At 39.6% G+C, this 15,826-nt stretch overlaps 1 protein-coding gene across 1 annotated transcript in view; it reads right to left on the bottom strand.

The window, feature by feature from the left end:
• Nucleotides 1-15,057: 15,057 nt before the first annotated feature.
• KCNG1 (potassium voltage-gated channel modifier subfamily G member 1) overlaps nt 15,058-15,826 on the bottom strand; it is a 1,676-nt gene continuing 907 nt past the window's right edge. Inside the window, 4 exon segments of the mRNA XM_074157586.1 lie at nt 15,058-15,094; nt 15,096-15,504; nt 15,507-15,759; nt 15,761-15,820. Coding sequence (XP_074013687.1) covers nt 15,058-15,094; nt 15,096-15,504; nt 15,507-15,759; nt 15,761-15,820 — 759 coding nt within the window.

The following is a 15,826-nucleotide window of genomic DNA, read 5'->3' as shown; positions in this document are numbered from 1 at the left end:
CTCTAAGCTGTCCTTTGTAAAGCTACATCAGGAAAAAAGTTTTAAGGATGTTTGCTAGGTGGCACTGCAAGTTAATAAACTGCAAGTTATCATTCTCTAGGTTGTGAGATGCAATTTAACCTTAGGGGGAGCTGAGATTCGCTCTTGAAAAAAGACCAGGGAAATAGAATAAAATGGAGTAGGGCAGTTGATTGATAAATACAATATTCCAAGAAAAAAAGTGTAATAGAAATTATCCTTCTGGGGTAAGTTGTCAAGGCATTGTTTGTTTCAAGGACTTAACCTGAGGGGTTTTTCACATGCTATTTCAAAATGCTTTTGCAGCCAAAATGGATAATTGTACAGAAGAGGGCTATTAGAAACACTAGCACAAAATTAAATGTAGATCTTAAATCTACAAAGATCCACTGCTAGTATGTTTCGAATATTACTGAAAAGCATTGCAGATTTTCTTACTTGGTTATGGCAGGTTTTTTGGAAAAAATTTCCAAATGTTTTCCAAAGGTTTTATGGAAAATCAAGGACACTTCTTTTTTTGTCCTCTTGTTTTGTACAATGGAACTTAAGGCATAAAATCTAAAAAATAATCAAAAAAGTCAAAGTCCTCTAAGTCAGAGAATCCCCGCATGACAAATGGGGCTTCTTTGGAAAACAAGAACTGAACTTGGAGACCTGCTGCATCAAAACAAGCCCAGAGAATTATATGTGTCCAAAGTTCAGGCACATTCCTGTGGTAATGAAACTGGGTTGTGAACCTTAGTGTCCCACATAGGCATCAAATGTTTCTGCAGTACTATCATCAGTATTTAAAAGACAAAAATAAAAATAAAAAAATCCTGCAGGTGTGTTCGGTGCAAATGTCCTAAATGAACCTTGTAACAACAAGCTGAAGTTTTTGCAAAAACATCAGATAACAAAAGCAGCAATGGGCTGTCCTCTCTAGCTCTCTACAAAAAAAAGTGGAGTAACAAAAGCGATGAAACAATGGGATGGAAATAAGCATATTCATTTGTTTAAAGCTTCTATAATTTTAAGCATCTTTTAACTCTGGATTTATTAAAATAGATTTGAAAGTTTTTAGAATCTTTAGCTTCATGTGTGGGATTAAGCTTATATTCCTTTAATGCTACAATTAAACATCTGCATTATGCTGGCAGAGGAGAGTCTGGCAGACCTCTTGGTTCATGGATGTGAATCAGAAGAAGTTGTCCTGTGAAGTCATGGCACTCGCATCGGTTTGAATGCTTGTGATTTTCACTGAAATTTCACTGACCACCAAAGGTGCTGGTCAGAATATAGAAATGAAAAGATGGTGTATTTGTTATTTCCTGCAGTAGACTATCCCAATATTACATACGAAATGGCTTAAATCATGTCTTGATTAATTAGGTGAATTGTTCCTAGGACTGAGTCATTCTATCACTGGAGATTAAAGACTTGCTTATCACTGGAGATTAAAGACTTGCTTATCACTGTATATTTTAGAAAAGGTTGACTCGTGACAGCGTTAACATGAACTTTATTGCTGTCACTTGATTTACGCGTGTCTCTGACTTACTAGCCCGGTGTTTGAAGCAGAATTAAAAAACCCGAGTGAGGGGAGCAGTGGGTACTATAGCGCTTTGGTAAAATTGCTGGCTGGGTTCAGGCAATGTGTGCAGGCCAGGGTGGTGCTTCTCAGCTGGTGGTCTATAAAACTGCAATGGTCTCTAAGACATCAGAAGATTATCTTTATAGTAACAGGGGGAAAAAAAAGCATGTGTTCCAGTGCATTTGAAGAAAATGCAGCAAGATAGTTTAACACTCTTGGAAAAAAAACAACATCAAAACCCGAAACAAATAAAACCCACCCTGCTGTTGAGATTCCCTTCACCCCAAAGCAACCGATTTCTCCAAAAGATACTGGGCATCTCCTTTTGCCTGGACATGATTGTGTCTGTTACTTGGTAGTAAAAGGAAGACAAAGGTTGAACTCTTTAGGAGAAAAGATCTTTTGTAAGCAAAAGTTTATAAGGAGTTTCTGTAACATTAGGTTCCAGATTGGGGGGAAAAAAAAAAATTACTTGCAAATTAAAGATGCTAATATTTTTTTATGTCAGGTATTACTTTTAATAGAACTTTTCTTTTAAAATCTAGGAAGATAACCAATACCTGTCCATAATGTACATCTTTGTAATAGGTAATTGCTACTACATTTGCTCTGATTCACTGGCTGAGTTCATGCTGACCACTTTCATTGTGTCAAAAGTTTAGTCCTAATAACACTTACCGAATCCGTGTTGTAAGACTGCTGAAGTCATTGGTTGCTGTTTTATTCTTTTTATGAGATGTTAATGTGAAGCTCCTCTGCTGGGGCCTGCTGGTGTCAGTGTGAAAGTTGTGATATACTTGGAAGAGCTGTGGATCAGAATGTAACATGGGTTTGCTTTTTCTTCTGGAGTAAGAGTATGTTCAACCCCTGCATTCCTTCCTGAATGACACTGAAAGCTTTTGCCTTTTATTCCCATGGCATCACCTAATACTAATAAAAGGTGGCAGCTGTTTCTCCTGGGAGAAGGCAAATGTAGTGACCTACAGCAGGTCACCTTTATCTGAGATCATCTGGGAAGTACTCTTATCTGGGTGAGAGGAAACTAAAGAGGAATAATATAATGTCATCTTTTTATTTACAAACCATTTTTGTGTATTTCAGAAAGAACAATTACCTTGTAAAATGTAATGCCTTACAGCCTGCGGCTGCCTTGTAAATACAAAGATCTTAAATTGCATCGCTGGTTAGTAAAACAAATACACTAAAACACAAAGGTTTAAAAGGAAGCTCCTCAAATTCACTTGTTTATCTTTACTGTAGGCAATTAATTGGTTTCTTCAAAGTGCTGATAATGAGAAGACACTTTGGATTACTGGCCCAGTTTGTAGTTTGCTTGCAGTTTACTGAAATCTTGTGATGAACAGTAGAATAAACAGTAACACCACAATCTCTGGTGAAGACACGTGCCTGCAAACCAGCTGAGTTGTAGCAGACAGTTTGCAGTTACCTGGGTAGCAGTGTGAAAATTTGCTGCCTGTTGACAAGTGATTTCTCAGTGAATATACTGAGTGTTACTTGGTTTACAGGCAGCAGAAACATGGATCCATTTTAGTGAGTGCAGAACAAAGGGCAGCTCCTTGCTCCAGGTTGTGGTGGTGAGAAGCTCTCGCAGCAGTGGAGCTGTGTAGCTTCATTGCTGAGGCCAAAGCCTGCCCCACACATCCAGGTTTGCAGTGCCTGCTCAGGTAAGTTCATTGTTAGGAGGGGAAGTCTCACCGATGCTGTGAAGTGGAGCATTGAGGTGAAGAACAAGATCATCTTTTCTTACGCTGGTCCGAGTTCTTCCCACACAGAACCCCTCCCTGCTGGGTTTGGGGTCACTACGTCCACTGAGCAGGTTACTCCCAAGCTTGGACTCACACTAAATGAGAAAGGTGGAACCAAGTCATCCTGTAATGGTACAAGAAGCTTGATAAATACAAACTGTGCTGCTTTTTTTTTGATTACAGGACTTCAGTCAGAAATAATAGAGTAGTTTTGAAATGGCAGAGATGAATAAAAAGCGGTTACATCACTACAGAGGTTAGCTGGGAGAAGAAAAGGGCAATCAAAAGCATCAATAACTGTGGCTGGAGGCTAACTAGAGTTCCTCAGAGGAAGTACCAATCCTTTGAATTTCTGGTGGGTGTTATGTGGTCATACTTTTCCTCCCACATTAAGACTCGGAGAAGTGTAAAATATTAACGTGTATTAGGGCAGCAAAATTTGGAGCACAGTTGGCAAACACTGATGTAAACCACAGGAAAACATACACACACGCTGGTTTGTGGTATTAACCTGTGGTTTATGTTACTGTTGGTTAAATACACCGGCCCCACTGCTTACCTTACACTGCAGCTTCGAAATCTTTGTGGGGAAAATAAATACAGTGCAGGAAAAGCAGCAGTACATGATTAGAGCCCATGGTTAGAAAGTATAAAGATTTCCCAGAGCTTTCTCCTTGACTAAGGCAGAGTTGTCCAAAAGAATTATGATTTCATGAATAAGGCAAAAGACTGAGAAGAAATCAGAGTTTCTGCTAAGCTTTGGCTGTACTCCTTCTGGGCAAGTCACTTTTTCCCCAGTCTGCTGTGTGTGTTGTGTTTAAATCTTACTCTAGTGACCAGATCCCAAGGAAGCAATTTAATAAGCATGTTGTTCTAGAACAACTCCAAGAGCTAAAATTCATGGATTATGTGACTTGGACAAGGCAGTGGGATATTGCATCTGCTCTGCTGGAAGCAAGGAGAAATGCTTGGTCGCTTACAGCACAAATACATTATGATCTTTATTATGCAGTCAGAAGCTCGAGCCATACAGCTGCATGCTCCTCATCCCCATACAGCAGCAGAAAAACAACTGGTATGTTCTGGTCTTGACAGCAGGAAAGGAAAATGTCTTATGTTTTCCCATTCTCTAGTCTTTTATCATTGAATGGGTTAATTTAATCTTGTCTTCACAATATAGTTCATATGATTGATTCAGCTGATTGTCAAAGCCAACAGAAATATATCTATGTGATGGTGCTGCTCTGACCTCTTGATCTTTTTATTGTGAAGTACTTGCAATTCTAATATTTCACGCTCATGACAAAAACTGTAGCTAAGAACAAAAATTAGATTCCATCCAAAATGCTATCTCTCATATGAATCATATCAGAAAAGCAAACTGATATAAATTCAGTCTAGTCCTATTGGAGTACAAGTTTTCCAGCCAGAAAAGAAGCTATTCCTATTCTGCATCAGGGCTACTTAAAATTAGAGTATCTGTTGAAAGCTAGAATTGGACTGGAGCTGTAGCCAGAACCAAGATCTGGGAAGGACCGCTTAGGTAGAAGAATCCAGGTAGAAGAATCCACACGATGTGCATGCTTTCAGCTATAGCCCTCCACTCGCCGGCACCCTGATGTGTGTGTTGCCTGGAGGCTTTGCTGACCTGACCCTTCACTCTTGGTTGCCAAAGGAAGAAGCCAGCAGCTGGATGTTCTTGTGGCTTCTCCGTGCCCACGGCACGAGGCCCTTCTGTGCAAATTGGCTGTAGTTTTCTTCGCAAGGTGTTCATGCTGTTGCTAGGAGACCAAATCTCTGCTCACAAAGAAAGGTTATTTCCAAATTTAAAATGGCTCCGTATATATTTGGCTGGGAAATGAAGTCTCTTACACAAACGGGCATTCACCTGCTCACGAATAGTGAAAGGAAATTCTTATTTTGTGAAAGAATTTTCTGACTTAACAATGTAAGTGTTTGAAACTCTTAAAAAATACATCAAAGTGTCTAAACTTTTTTTTCTAATATATGTATCTATATGTATACATATGTATGTGCACACCCAGAGCACAGGCATATTCCAGATGCTGTGTGATAGCACCCTAAGTTTAGGTGGAATTTATAGAAATTATTTCCAGGATGTGTATATTGTCCATGTCAGATACGTTCTTGAAACTCTGCTCTCGGCTTCTGTTTTATTACTGTACTAGTGGGAGGTATCAGGTGTAACAGTAGTTAGAACTCATTAAAGCACTCTATAGGTGTCTTTTCACCTTCAGTTTCTTAAAACTGGATTTGTATTGTCTCTGTTTTTCCAGTGTTTCAGGTGCGAGTGTTCTTCAACTGTCACTGAAGTTTATCGTGGCAGTGTTTTATCTGAGATGTAAGAACCAATAGCTGCTTCTTCTGTCCCTTCTTCTGTCCCTTCCTTAAGACTTCTGGTGCACTTTTGGAGTTAGGCTTATTTTTTTCCCTGAACCTCTGACAACAGGGAAGCACGTATTCCCTGTTTGGCTGTTGTTTAATTTAGAACCTGAACCTCACAAGGTCGTTAGGCTTTGGGTGGCAGACTGGGAACTAGTGCCTTGGTGCCATCTTGTTTGTTTACAGGAATGAATGTGGAAGTCCTCCTTTTCCTAAAGGCAAGGTTTCTTTTACAATAATCGTAGAACATCTCCAGCTGACTGCTCTCCCATGAGCAGCGTTTCTCTCTCTCCTCCCAGGGTGAAGTTTACAGCTTGTGTGCTTCTGCTCTTTCCCTCTTCCATGGGTCACTCTAAGTTAGTGCTGCCACTCCTGATGGAAACTGCTTGTTTCGGGCCATTCCTTCTGCAGATGTTGGTGTTCATTTATCCCCCAGGGAGCTGCTTCAAGGAGAAAAGTAACCCCACCAAAGCGGTGGATCAATGTCTCACAAGGAGCATCAGCGCCTCTGGGAGGAACGCCTGGGTGTGGGCTCATGGCTGGCTGTGGGAGAGCAGGACACTGGGAGTTTGGGTTTAGATGACCCTGTATCGTAAAGGAGCAGCACTTCAAGCTACAAATTTACACCCTAGTGATGACATTTGGGATTCATAATGCTTAACTTCTGCTTGCCATGCAGCCTGTTGCTCTGAACAGTCCCTGCTGTTATTTACAGCTGCTTTCCCAATGCAGAAAGACTAGGTGGCTCTTTGTATTGATCTTGACCTATCCATTGCGTTAAATTCTGTGCGTGTCTGTAGATCAGTGCTTGGTGATAGTTCTTTTCTCTTTTGAGCATAACACAGTGATGACTTTGCTTTTTTCACAAATATGTTGTAAATTTGAGAAATATGGATTGATCCTCCAACAGTGAAAACAGCAGCAATTTCATAGTTAGTGTTAGAAAAGATGCTCTGCATGGGGTTACCTTCTTCTAACGTTAAACATCTAAAGGCTAAGATTAGATTCAAGTTCTTTCTGTAGTTAGGGAGAGAAACAGATCTCTCCTTGGCAGGGTGATGGATCCCAGCTTCCTGTAGGTGTCTGGGATGGCTGGGAAAACTCTGCTGAGCCCTGCTGGAGCCCAGTCGACCGTGGTAGAGGCCTCACTGAGTGAAGTTGCACAAGTAACTTTTTAGCAGTGCTGCCATAGGCCTTCCCTGGCACCTCGCTGCCCTTTGCCTGGACTGGTACGTGTATTTGTGTGACTGAAGGGTGAACTAGGTCAGGGAATCTTCTATTCTTACTTATTTTTCAGCAAGACAATTTCTGTTGTCCCATAGCAGCAGGAGTGCCGGTGCTGGAGGAGCGGGAATGAGGAGTTTGGGTAAGGCACATCTAAACTCCTTACACATTGAGCAACTGCATAGATGCAGCTAACTGAATATTTTAGTTTTGTGGGTCTTTTTTTTTTTTCTTTGAAGCAGATCTTGTAGTTTCTTTTATAAATAAAATCATAACTGGTTACTTAACAGACTGCTCTTGTACAAGCAATGGAGGTGTTTACATTTTCCCCATGTGACCTTGAATCTTGTTGATTTTAGTCAGATAAAGTTGCATTAGCCTTTTGAAAACTTACCAATATTCCAGGCAAACAAATGCTGCATAAATATTGTTTGTTGGCATTTATGTAGTGTCAATATGTGCTGCGCACAAACTACGGTGATGATGTCTTCATCCTAGTTTCCGTGCAGATCTAACAGCCTGCTCTGGGAAATCAAAGGCCCTGTATACAGATGCCAAGCAGTGCAAGGGACTGAATATTTGCCTCTATATTTTAAAAACAATTTCTCAAAATATTTTCTACATCCTTTTAAAGACAACTGGTGCGGATTGATGCTTTAGGATGCTTCATACAGGACTCGGACGAGAACTGCCGGGAGTGGCCCATAGATGGCAATGTAGGATCCTTGAATTGGGCACATTCTCTACTCTGCATTGATCAAAACGTGTTATTTCACCCAAACATTGACACACAGGTTGGATTTATAGTGTTTCTCAGTAACTCGTGCCTCTTCTAGCAGAGCTGACCAACTCTGTGGCTAGTCATGCATTTTGAGTACTATAACATTCATAGTTAGAAATACAATCATATTAAAATACAGCAAATAATGACAAATTTTGATTTATAGGGAAAAGTTTCCCTTTGGCTTTGCGTATCAGTAGTTTGCCAAAACTTAAGTATGCATCATGGTCTTGTGCGAGTGCTTGAAGTACTTTAGCTGTGGGCCAGAGTTACTGCTGTCAGTCGACAAGTAGGAGTCAGTGAGAAAAAATACACATACAGGTTTACACAAGTCCCACCAAGAGAAATGTTCTATTAATGCAGTTTCAGGACTTATAGAGGCCTCTGTGATGGGATGAGGCTGCCAGCCTTACCTCATGCTATTGTTGCTGATGCTTCTTTCCTGTTCCCATCGTCATGTTTGTTTTCATCCTGTGATTCCCATGTTGAATTTGTGCTCTCTGCTTTCACCTACTAAAAAGATAATTTCACCCACTTACTGTGCCGCGTAATGCTTTGCAGTCTGAACGTTCCTCACTCAGGTTGTCCCCAGAAACATTCCTGTCCAACATTAAAGACACCTGCAATTTCACAGCGTTGGATCTGATTTACCTGAGGATAGTATTTCTTTGAGTTGCCAAAATGTGCTTCTGTTTATGGGTGAAACTGAGTCATTTTTTGTCTTGGTTGACCTGGGAACTACTAGCATTATAAAAGTTATGGATGTTATTACTCAGCTTCTTTGTGACATGAGGTGCATTGGGAATGAAAATGAGCAGCACTACTTCAATTTATCATTCAGTAATTCTGTCAAAACTTTATTTCTATATATAATTAACTATAGAAACTTTTGCTAATCCACACAACTTTGTTCCTGCAGTAGGCACCATTTAAATTATATTCTTATCTTCAACAGAAAGATAAACATTGTTATACTTCCTGACCACTTTACTTGCATGACTGAGAGCTGTAAAATTAGCTGTCTAGTTTTGGAAACAAATGGCCTTGTTTTTTTAAAAAATTGTAATCTCCAGATGATGGCGGGGAAGGACCTGCATTCCAGGTCAGTCACTTGAGCAGGCTAATTATTGTGGTTTACAGCCCCATTTTTCTGGACACACAATGAATGTAGGAATAAAATTATGACCCTAATTAAGTATGGCTACAAAACTGCAGTCATTAAAAAGGGTATCTGATAAAGGAGAAGCTGAAACCTTAGCTTGACAGCATCACATGTGTTTGCGTGCCCTAGCTGACTTCACTGTTGCACAAGGCTGTTCAACTCATGTCACAAGGGCTACAGGGATAATGAATTAATATTTATAAAGTGTAGCAAATATGCTCTAATTACCCTAATTGGCCTGCTGTGTTTCCAGTTATGACAGAACTTTATTTCTGTTCAAGTGGCATTTGCTTCTGGATTAGTTCCCGCAGGCAAAGAGAAAGGAAAAGCCCTGTGGGACAGGGCAGAAACATCCCCTGATATTGTGCTCCTGCAGTTTCTTCACTGCGCTTTTGGCAGAGCTAATTGCATTCGTAATGTCTTCAGTGATTTCTAGGGAGTATTTCAGAAGATATGAGAAGCTGGAAAATGACAAAGAAAAACAATGAGCAAAAAGGGAGGAAGGTCTAGTTTTATTGTTAATAATTAATAGGCCAAACTCTGAACATTTTCAGTTTGGAAGCACAGGCAAAATTCTCCTTGACTTTATTTGTGGTGTAGAAATTGATCTTTATTTGTGGTGTATGATTTTACATAGTGACTGACAGCTACCAAACAAGGAATCCTGTCCTAAGGACTTACACTCTAATGTTACAAGACAAGACAGAACATGCACAGAGTTGAATTGGTTTAGTGAAGTATAAGTTTTGGACCTAAAATGGTCTTCACTTTCCTGGTTTTTATACGATTGTTACTATGTTAGAACACTGAGATCATGGGATTGTTAAAATGCCACAGAGGAAGTGGTAAATCAGTGAGTGGGTAAATCTAGTGTTAAGCATTTTCTGTTTTAGCAATAGAACTTTTGAAATATATTTTTGTTGATGAGGGTGACGTTAGGCCACTACTGTGATCTCCAGTTTTCATGCCTTCAGTTCTGTCTGGCTTCTGTAGGTTGCACTCTTTGTGCTTATGGGCTATTGCAGTTCCACCATCTCAGGAGGCATTGTACTTTGGGCTTTTTCTTTTTTTTTCTTTTATTTTTGGTACGCAGATAAACTTTTGGATAAATAGAAATGAAATTCACTGTCAAATCTTGCATAAGGTAGCCACCAGAACACAGGAAAAACTGGGCCGTGTACTATTGTAACTACTACTGATATGATAAGTGAAACTCTCTGGCACCCGAGCCAGAGTCGACTGATCAGATTAGGGGTTAATGGCCCTGACTGACTCCTGAGCAGAGACTAATGGCGCAGTCTTCCGAGTTACATTTGCCACTTTGTTTAATTTCTGATAAACATAGTCAATTAAATCTGTGTAGGTTTAGGAGTATCCAGGTCACTTTTCAGCCTGTGTACAAACCCAAGAGAGGGATGTGAAATTTTGTAGCTTTGTTATGAGAAATACCTATTACTTTCCTCCTGTTTTAACTTGCCAGTCTTCTTTCTCATCTAATCAAAACAAACAAACAAAAGTAATTGTATAGAACAAACTATTTTATAGCCAGGCATGAGCTACCAAGAACTGTTATATTTGCCGCTGTCTTATTGTTTCAAACTGACCCTGACCAAGAACAAGGTGACCTCTCTGGACCCGGATTCTTTGTGCTGCTTCATATTCCTTGGTCCCCACACACAGTGAATGAGAGGTGGAAAGGACAAATGATGTGGAATTAGCACTGGTAGATATCGGTGGTTCTGTGCAATTGCAGAGTAGGACTCTGATTCATCTATCCCAACGTTGGCCTTTTAATATGACACCTGAATTTGGGATCTAGTTTATTCTAGGCTTTCTCTATTAATAAATAAAAAATAGAGATGACTACATATCTCCCAGTGGTGATTCAGATCTTTTGACAATGAGGCCGCCACTTGAGGCACTTTGGTAAGTGCCTAAAATGAATTTTTACTCTGATTCCTAGTCTGTAGCCTAAAGGACTGTTTGAGTGGAAAGCTTTTGTTCACAGAGATTCCTGTGAAACTTCGGTTTTAGTTACAGAGGAGAGCTGTAGCAGTAGGAATGAGAACATTCTACAGCAAAAATGTTTGCTTTTGCATCAGCCTGAATACCCAGTGAAACTCTACCCACACGAGTCGTGAATATATAGACCATGCCAGTTTTCCTTCCCAGACATACATCTGATGATGTGTAAATCCATGAATCAGTTCTGCATGATTTTTTTAATTGTTTAATTGGACATTGCTATTGTGGTTTACAACCCCATTTTTCTGGACCCACAACGAATGTGGAAATAAAATTATGACCCTAATTAAGTTGCTATTAATTGGACACTGACTATTCAGTGACACTACTAAAGCCTCTGACTATGGAAATCTGGAGTACTGAATTATAGTGGAAAAAATTAAAAACGGACAAATGGAGACAAGTCCTGTATATTCCCTAAAAAGCAGTTTCCCTAAGACCTTGACCTGTAATGAATGTTAGTGTAATACAAATTATTCCAACTCACCTTGTAAATGATGTTCTTTTATGTACCGTTAGAGAAGCCTTGTGACTCTGTCTTCATTTATCAGTGCTGCAACCACCAAGTGATTTTAATTGCTTTTGTTATTGTTTTTGAGGAAGGAGGGTTGAGGAGGGAAAGATTTTGGAGAGTGTAATTTAATAAACCACCTTAACTGGGAATTCTGGTTTTATCAAGGATTTTTCTCTTTCTCAATCTCCACAGATCCTTCCTGTTCTTTTCTGAATCTGTTAGATTCTTTGGTTAAACGGTTAAAATATTTTAAAGTCATGTCCCAATTAACTGTGATTGTGATTCTTGAGACAACATGCAAGAAAGAGGTTTTCCTATAAAAGCTCCTGAATTGGTACCTAGATTTTTCTGTACTGAGATACTTTCATTTCCTAGGAAAAGCTTTCTGTCACAGCCAGCTTCCTCCAGCTAGCAATGCTCGTAGCCTAAATCCTCCCTCAACTGCTGCTCACTTCTCATATTAACCCCAGGTTTTCAAGCATGCCTATAGCACGTGTGACAGTCTTTCTATACCATAAGAAGCACATGAAAATGAAAGGAGAGCCTAACACTTTATTAATCAAAATTAATACAGCTACTGCTGTTTGAATTCATACTGTACATATTACTGCAGTATACAGAGGATAATATAGACAGCAATGCAAGCCTTTCTCTATTGGAGACATGCACCACTCTTTATCAGTGGCAATTCAAACGATTCTTTTGACTTCATAAAAGCACAAAGTGTTTTTATTGGAACTTTCTTGTTGACTGCACATGCTGTTAAAATGCAAAAAAGGAGTGATAGCTGGCTTGGTAGCTGTCAGCTGTGTCACTGGAAACAGATTTTGAATCAATCCATAATTTTCATGAATTTGACTAAAACTTCAGATAATATACTGTAAAGAGGCATAATCATCTTAAACCTTCAGCCTTCACAGTAAAAGCTGGAACACAGCATGTGGGTTTCATACTAATGTTGTGCTCTTAAGATGTATAGCTGGATTTATTTAGCATAAGGACTACAGTATATATTACCTCCTGTAAAACTTAAGCTAGTTTGTTACAGTAAAACATGTTGATATGCTTACAAGTCATGTGTTGCCAAGAACAAAATTACATTGGGGTACATCCTGGATGGCTTATTTGTTCCCGGCTTAAGCAGGACTTGCAACAGGGAAGATGCTTTCATGGGTTTGCTCAACCAACACCCAACTTCAGGGTGATATTTTGGTGTTGGGCTTTTTTTCTGGACAAGGACTTCAGAATCAAGCTATAATTTCAGGATAAAAAATAAAGTGTTACATGAAATAAATGAGCATTAACTTAAAGTAGAGACATTGAGTAAATGGATGGACCTTCAGCACCAGCATAACATAGAAATAAGCTTGGGTTTTATTTGGTAAGTCTTCATTTCTCCTTATATTCACATACAGCTTCTTATTTATGGCTCAGCCTGTCAAACACATTCTTAGATAAGCAACTATTGCTCACAGGACTAATCTAATTACCAGTTCTTTTTAAAATGAATGCTGACACGAAGGTAGAAGGATGTATAGCACTTGTGTTGAAGCCAATGCTACAGATGATCAAACAGTTTTGAAATTAAGGGTATTTTGGATGGAAAATGTGTCCCTTTTTTTTGTCACGATGTTCCTGTTTTTTGTCCAACTCTAATTAAAGCTGAAGAACAAGAGTGAAAAGCTGGTTACATTCGTAACTCTGGCATATAATTGATTGCCAAGAGTTTAAACTGGATATTTAGCACTCTGCAATAATGCTCCATAGGCATATTTACCTCCGACAGGCATAAGAATGCTAAAGCCCTAATTATTTGTAAAGCACATTTTTAAAATTTTTGGAATTATTCTTAAATAATAAGGATATCAGAACACCTTCAAATTACATTTTAAATACATGGGCTTTGCCAAACAGCATAGGCTGAGGAATTAATTCTACCTTTTTTTTTTTTTTTTTTGAAAAGACAATGTTTGTGTCCTTGGCCTTAATTTAAATCACAAAACCATCATGCATTCTGGCATTTCTAGCAACCTGCTCCAGAAATGCCAATAAGTAATTGTATTTCTGAAAATTAGGCTAGAGAAGCATTGGTGAATGTGATGGGAACTTCTAAAATCCCCTACCCCTTAACTAATGACTAAATTTACTAAAAAAAAGGGAAAACTCTTAAGATTAGCTTTTCTTTTCCTCTGAGCACACATGAAATCAAACAAGTGGATTTAATTATTTCCTTAAAGTTCTGGACTTTTCTCCTGAGCTGTTACGCAAGCCAGTCTCATTCCCTCTAAAATAACTGGGAGGTCTGTCATTAATCTCCATAGTAACCCATGCCAAACCCGAGTGTCTCATTGACCCCTGTGCTCCCACTGACTTCAGCAGGAGAACCTAGACCAAGACACGTGTGTGGATGAAGAATACACAGTTGTGTTTTGGGATCTTAATTGCCTTTTCATATCCTGTTTAGAATTTTCTCCATTACTGTGATGCCTGTAATGATGGCAAAGGTAGAGCTAATTAAACCTTAAGTCCTCATGATTGAGGCTGGTAAAGTATAAAGCTGTCAGTACCCCCCCACTCCATGACTCAAATGATATTTTCTTTTTTTCATCATTGGCAACTTCCCACGACCATATATTTTCTGCTCCTTTTAAAGAACAAATGCTGAATGTGAATGGGTAGCCACAGCGTCGATTTGCCAAGTAATGGTAGGGTGTCCCCTGGAAACAGGCCTCTTTTAATTCTGTTTCATATTTGAGGTAAAGTAAAAACATGGAAACAGATGGTAGGGAACGACTGGCATCTCATCATGCATATTTCATTTGATTTGCAGCTAGTCACCTCTTGATAATAATATTAAATGCTGCAAAACTCCAAGATTTTTTGTTCCTGGGAATACTGCATTCCATGAGATAGGATCAACACTGTAACTTCAATTAAATTTTGAAGCTGGTGAGCTATAAGTATTTACATCTTTAGCAACACTATGATACAAAAAACTCAATCCTTCTTTTCTGGTATGTTTAGGGGTGACAAAAAAAATATACAGTTGCTGTTGTAAATGACAAATCTTACTTAATGTTTTTTTAAGAGCACAATGGGACAAATATCTGTGGTTATTTCCATTACGCTCTAAGGCGTTTTACTGGGAGAGAATTTAACCATTAATTTTGTTGTATTTACATTATTTATATACAAGAAGAACAAGAAAAATGGCAGCCTGTTTAATGATTATATACATTGTGATTCGGTTGGAAAAATGTGTATTACAAGTGGCAAAACAGCCCGTCAAGTACATAATTATAGGTTGTTCTTTTTTTTTTTTTGTCAGAGAACTTTTAATTCCTAAAATCCCACTGCCTGATCTCAGTGAAAGATCTGTCCTGTACATTATACTGGGGGGGGGGGGGGGGGGGGGAGGGAAGAAACAGCATAATAATAGACTTTTAGACCACATCGGTTCCGGGTTAATAGCTCCTTTTCTTCATTTTAATATGAGAGTTAACTTTGTAAAATGCTTCCAAAGCAAATAAAAAGATGGAATCTGATACAACAAAACATTACTTGACATTGGGAGAAACAGTAACTTAAATTTCATTCATTGTCCCTATTCTCAGAAGAGATATGGGGATAAAATATCGCTACCTTGTGACGCACTGGTTATCTGAGACTTTGTTTTTAATAAGAACTGAGCTCTCCTGTACATTATTCTTTCCTGTTCTTGCTTTAGCTCAATGTAGGAGCGTGAAAACGTGTGGAAGATGGAGGTGACTGGAAATGCCATGAGGAGGATCCCACTCAGGATGCTGCTTAGTGCCACCACTTGGCCGGGAATGCTTCTGGGAACCATATCTCCGTAGCCTACCGTGGTCATGGTGATGACAGCCCACCAATAGCACGCAGGGATGCTGGTGAACTCCTGCGAGTCCGCCATCTCGTTCTCGATGACATACAGGAGGGGTGCAAACAGTGCGATGGCCACGCAGAGGAAGAGGAGCAGGAGACCGAACTCTCGGGTGCACCTGCGAGCGGTCAGCCCAGCGTCTGCAGCCCCAGGGAGTGCCTGGCCACGCGCATGACGTAGAGAATCCTCAAGGCACGGAGAATACGGAGGACCAGACCTACTTTGTCCAGGTAGATGCTCCCGGAGCTGGGCTTTTTATAGCCCACGGAAGTGGTGTCTAGTAGCAAAGTGATGTAGTATGGCAGAATGGCTATTATGTCTATCAGGGTTAATGGTCTCCGCAAAAATGCAAACTTGCTCTTTGCCTGGATGAATCTTAGCAGGAATTCCAGGGGAAAACCATGCCACACAGACAGACTCCACAATGAAAATATTGTAGCACATCTGGGAACACTCACC

The sequence above is a fragment of the Numenius arquata genome, chromosome 12 (genome assembly GCF_964106895.1).
Source record: "Numenius arquata chromosome 12, bNumArq3.hap1.1, whole genome shotgun sequence".
NCBI classification, from domain to species: domain Eukaryota; kingdom Metazoa; phylum Chordata; class Aves; order Charadriiformes; family Scolopacidae; genus Numenius; species Numenius arquata.
Note: the sequence above shows the minus strand (reverse complement) of the source record. Positions and strands in the feature narration are given on the sequence as shown.